This window comes from Poecilia latipinna, unplaced genomic scaffold (assembly GCF_001443285.1).
Source record: "Poecilia latipinna isolate Pla-1442-1.1 unplaced genomic scaffold, P_latipinna-1.0 Scaffold241, whole genome shotgun sequence".
NCBI classification, from domain to species: Eukaryota; Metazoa; Chordata; class Actinopteri; order Cyprinodontiformes; family Poeciliidae; genus Poecilia; species Poecilia latipinna.
In genome coordinates this window covers 431,389-435,565 of record NW_015112857.1, presented here as the reverse complement: position 1 = coordinate 435,565, position 4,177 = coordinate 431,389, and the positions used below count along the sequence as shown (strand labels likewise).

The following is a 4,177-nucleotide window of genomic DNA, read 5'->3' as shown; positions in this document are numbered from 1 at the left end:
CCATAACCTGCACACATGCAAATGTTCATATGTGATCAGCCTGCCTTTATGTCTCATCTTGAAATAAAATCGTTCGCTCATCTCTTTGATCACTAGCCATCCTGGTTAAATAGCAGGTAGCAAAGTGCTTGGAGGTGCCTGGAGGTTAGCGATAGAAAGTTCATCTGCACTGCTGCTCTGCCGCAGCAACACTGAACGCTCGCTGCTCAAAATTACGATTCGGGGCGTTGAAGCTGCCTATCCTCCTGTTAAGTCAATAAATCATAGCATCTTTCGCCCTCATGTTTCCTAAGCAGGCAAAGATAAGCTCACTGACCTTCGGGACTCAGGTTATCTAGGCAGAACAGGTGAACATGAACAAAGTATAAAATAAACTGTATCTTTCACTTGCTCTGATAGCAATATATTGATAGTATAACTATATATATATTTAATGTGTAGAGTTGTGGAGTCAACAGATATGTTAGCTTTGACTAGATCAAGAATATTAAAAAGTCTATAATATAATTTTGACTATTTATTTATTTAATTTTCAAATGTAGCATTTACAAACTTCGTAGGCCTGAACACATTTCAACCAAAGGAAGGCTTGTTTTGAACACATTTTTAAAATAAATTCATAGTTATTACTAGCTTAAAAGATGCCACATCGACAAGCTGAGCAAGTGAAACTTAATCTCAGCGGTTACCTTTATGATAAGAGTGAACCTCTGATACAGGTCTCTGCTGACTGGTTTCAGAACGCGCAGCACTGCAGTGGTCTGGTTCAGGGAGAAATACTCTCGATATGTGTTCGGTTGACCTGCGAAAAGCAAAAAGGCAACACCAGCAACATCAGAGTGAACATTCAAAGTACAAGTCATGACATAGGTGACCCAGAAGGATCCTTTTTTTTTTTTTTTTTTTTTTTTCAATAAAGGTTTCTAAGGAACCTACCGACCAAGATGTAATAAAGAATGCCAGGTCTGTCCGACGGGGGCTGGATGTTTCTATCCATGTCCACAGCACGGATAGGTGGGGTCACATTCAGAGGGTTCAGTTTAATCTGCATCAAAGGAGCAGATGGGAGTCAGAATCAAGATGGAAAATAAAAGTAGTAAAATACAGTTAGGGACAAAATCCTTCATACCCCTGGCAAATATAGATTTAAAGGAATCTATTAATTTAACCAGCATGTTTCATCTAACTGGAAGTAAAATTTACACTGTGAAGTGACCTGGCAACAATCCCAACTAGAATATTTTACAGAATCCGTGAAGGCTCATAATCAAAGTTGATCCTAAAATACCAGAAGAAGCATGCTAGGAGCTCCTCAGCAACTATAAAAAGGGCATTTTTATTAAGACGTAGAAGTTTTATATGTTTTTTTGTTTTGCTGTTTAGTTTTTTTAAATTGGAATTCCTTTCCATTTTTAAATAAAAAATAAAACATTCTTGATTGAATGAACACTTGCATTTAAATGTGTATACAATTTAATGAAACATTAAATAAATAAAGATAATTAAAAAATAAAGTAGTTTGTCATCATTGGGCCCTCAAAACATTTTCTATGCAGTACCACAATATTTCCTAAAATGCTGGAGGCGAATAAAAAAATGAAAAAAAAAAATAAAAAAAAAAATCTTTCCAGGTCATTGGGCACATCATAAGCACAACCAGGTAACCTCGACAGTGGCACTCTTCAGTATGGACACAGTGACTGAGAAAAGTTTCACTTCCAATCTGGCTGTAGGGCCCAGCATAGAAGTGAACTTACTGAATGTATTACATCCAATCTAAAAGATGAGATTATTATTTTTTTTTTAAAGAAGAAACTGGAGAGAAAATTCTGATAATCTCGAACATAAGTCAATGTTGGTCTTATTTTTGGCAGTAATGATCAACCAGATAAGTTGATCATCTGCAATGCCATACAACACTTTTGGAGCAGTTTCTCATCACCACATCCCTCAATGTGCCTAACAGTAATGTACATCAAGGATATTATGTTACAATGATTCTGGCTACATCCCCTGCTCCTTCTCCTGCAAACAGCTAAGCACATATTTACTCCAGTTCCACCTCCACACTAATGCACTAACATATGGTTAAGAGAAAATATGTTGAGTACTCTGCGTTAAAGAATTTCTCTCCTCATGTGAAATGCCTAAATGCTGCTGCTACAGTGTGTGTAAGCATTAAAAAAAAAAAAAAAAAAGGCCTGTGACGAACCTCCTTAGCAGACGGAGACAAGGCAAAGAGTTCTCTGGTAAAAGACCTCCTCCCTGAGGGGGTATATTTATATCTTTCAGCTCTGGAGTAATCCTTACACCCCTCACCAATCAGCCCTCTCGCTTTTACAATGTATGGAGGTGTACTAAATCAAATCCCCCTAGCTCTGCACAATGATGATTAGCTATAATACCCTCCTCCAGCAGTCATTATCCAGGGGACTCCACAGCCCACACTGTATCCCCCCAGGACAAAAAATAAATACGGATCAACTTAATATTGCCTGTCTCCCCATTGTGATTAATTACATTCACTCATCAATTACGAGAAGACAAATCCCCCAGTGGACAGACATGTTAGTATAACGATTACACAACAGAATGGAGAGGAGACAGAAATAAAATTTGAATGAGAACAGCAAAAGCTTGCGCTGATCACTCATCTTACATGCTTAAAAAGAAATCAAGAACCTGTTCTGGGTGCTTAACAAAGATGATGGGCTTCAATACACTGATGGCCCAGTTTGCTAGGAAGTATATTTCAGCGTGTATATTAATACTGTATAAATGTATAAAGGTGCATCATGAGAGACACACAAGTAGACTAAATTTGAAGGTGATGACGGTTGTGTCGCTGTCCACTTCTCACCGGTTCAGTAAGTTCAGGGATAGTAGCACGGTAGGTGAGTGGGTTGCAGTCGCGGGTGTTGTTCACCAAAATACAAGGCAGAAACATGGGACCCAGGTCATCTCCATCTAAGATATCCACAGTTAGAGTTGTAGTAGCGGATAGTCTGTTTGGTGGGTATGGAGCGCGGTCCTGGTGGAAGAAAACAGAAATTGACTCCTCAACATTGATCCAAACAATTCCTTTAACATACAAAAAAAAAAAAAAAATCATTGTCCATCATCTTCTGCCCAGTCCACTTCAAGCTGATGCAGAGTTCTGCTTCGCTCTACGACCGTCGTTTGTGAAGTAATGTGAGGTCAAATAGTGCCAAGGTTGACGTGGTTGAGTGATCTTATGATGTAAAACTTACATTTCAACAATGATATCATTGCTCATAGTCTGTCAAACGTTTTGTTGAGGAAAACAGCTCAGAGAAAACAACCAGGAACAGAGCTGTTCCCAAGAAAGCTTCCCTTTCGAAATAAATCTGCTTTGCAGCAGGAGTTTAAAAAAAAGACTAATCAGCTCAGCTTTTCAAAGATTTACCTTTTCACTGTAAAATGAACCTTGACACAAGTGGAGCAGAGATTGATCACATTACTTCCTTACATTCTGTAATTTGACAAGTACATGTCAGATTCAACAGTTTAGTCAGGTACCCATTGCCTGCTAAGAGAGACAGGTAAAAGTGGCTGAATGCTAAATTAATGTCAGTGGCGCTGAGCAGCTGTCTATTCTTCTGAAAATATTGATGAGCACAAACCATAAGGAAAGTATAATGATGCTTTCTGTCTCCCTCAGGAATCAGAGATGGGAGTAATGTCCCATCCCAATAGATATCGTTCCAGCTGCCAGACAGAAAACCACTGCGTTCAGTTTGTTGCTGAACTAAAAGACCGGGCTTGCTACTATTACTGTGAAACTCTAAGATGACAACAATGTTGCACAAAGGCTGTTTTGATTGACCATAACACAATCACTGCATAATATTTCCATAAGTAGAGTGATTCATCTGAGTGATTTAATGAGGTGAAAACTGAAAAGCGCTGTTGAATATTATCAATATGCGGGGAACGGGACACAAAAATTACTTTTCAGCATGCAGCTTGTTTTTGCAAACACTTCTATGTTTCTTTGTTTGAAACCAAACAAAGAGGTGCATAAAAAATAAAGCAAGAGAAAACATCATGACCACACTTTTTTTTTTTTTTTTTTTTTTTTTTTTTTCCCCATTTAAATTTTTGGTTACCCAACAACCAACCTCTTTTAGAGAGGGTTTTTTGCGCCCCCCCCCCT

At 38.4% G+C, this 4,177-nt stretch overlaps 1 protein-coding gene across 6 annotated transcripts in view; it reads right to left on the bottom strand.

Annotated features, from left to right (window-relative positions):
- Positions 1 to 286: 286 nt before the first annotated feature.
- The window catches only part of LOC106947446 (protocadherin-15-like), a 116,653-nt gene continuing 112,762 nt past the window's right edge, over positions 287 to 4,177 (bottom strand). For 4 of the 6 annotated variants that reach the window (XM_015032440.1, XM_015032441.1, XM_015032439.1 and 1 more), the window contains 3 exons: positions 2,861 to 3,031; positions 937 to 1,045; positions 410 to 802 (listed from right to left, as the gene is read on the bottom strand). In XM_015032440.1, the coding sequence (XP_014887926.1) occupies positions 630 to 802; positions 937 to 1,045; positions 2,861 to 3,031 (453 nt within the window). In that variant the 3' untranslated portion in view covers positions 410 to 629. Of the gene's footprint in view, positions 803 to 936; positions 1,046 to 2,860; positions 3,032 to 4,177 lie in introns of all 6 variants that reach the window. The other 2 variants (XM_015032445.1, XM_015032444.1) reach the window with 2 other exon arrangements.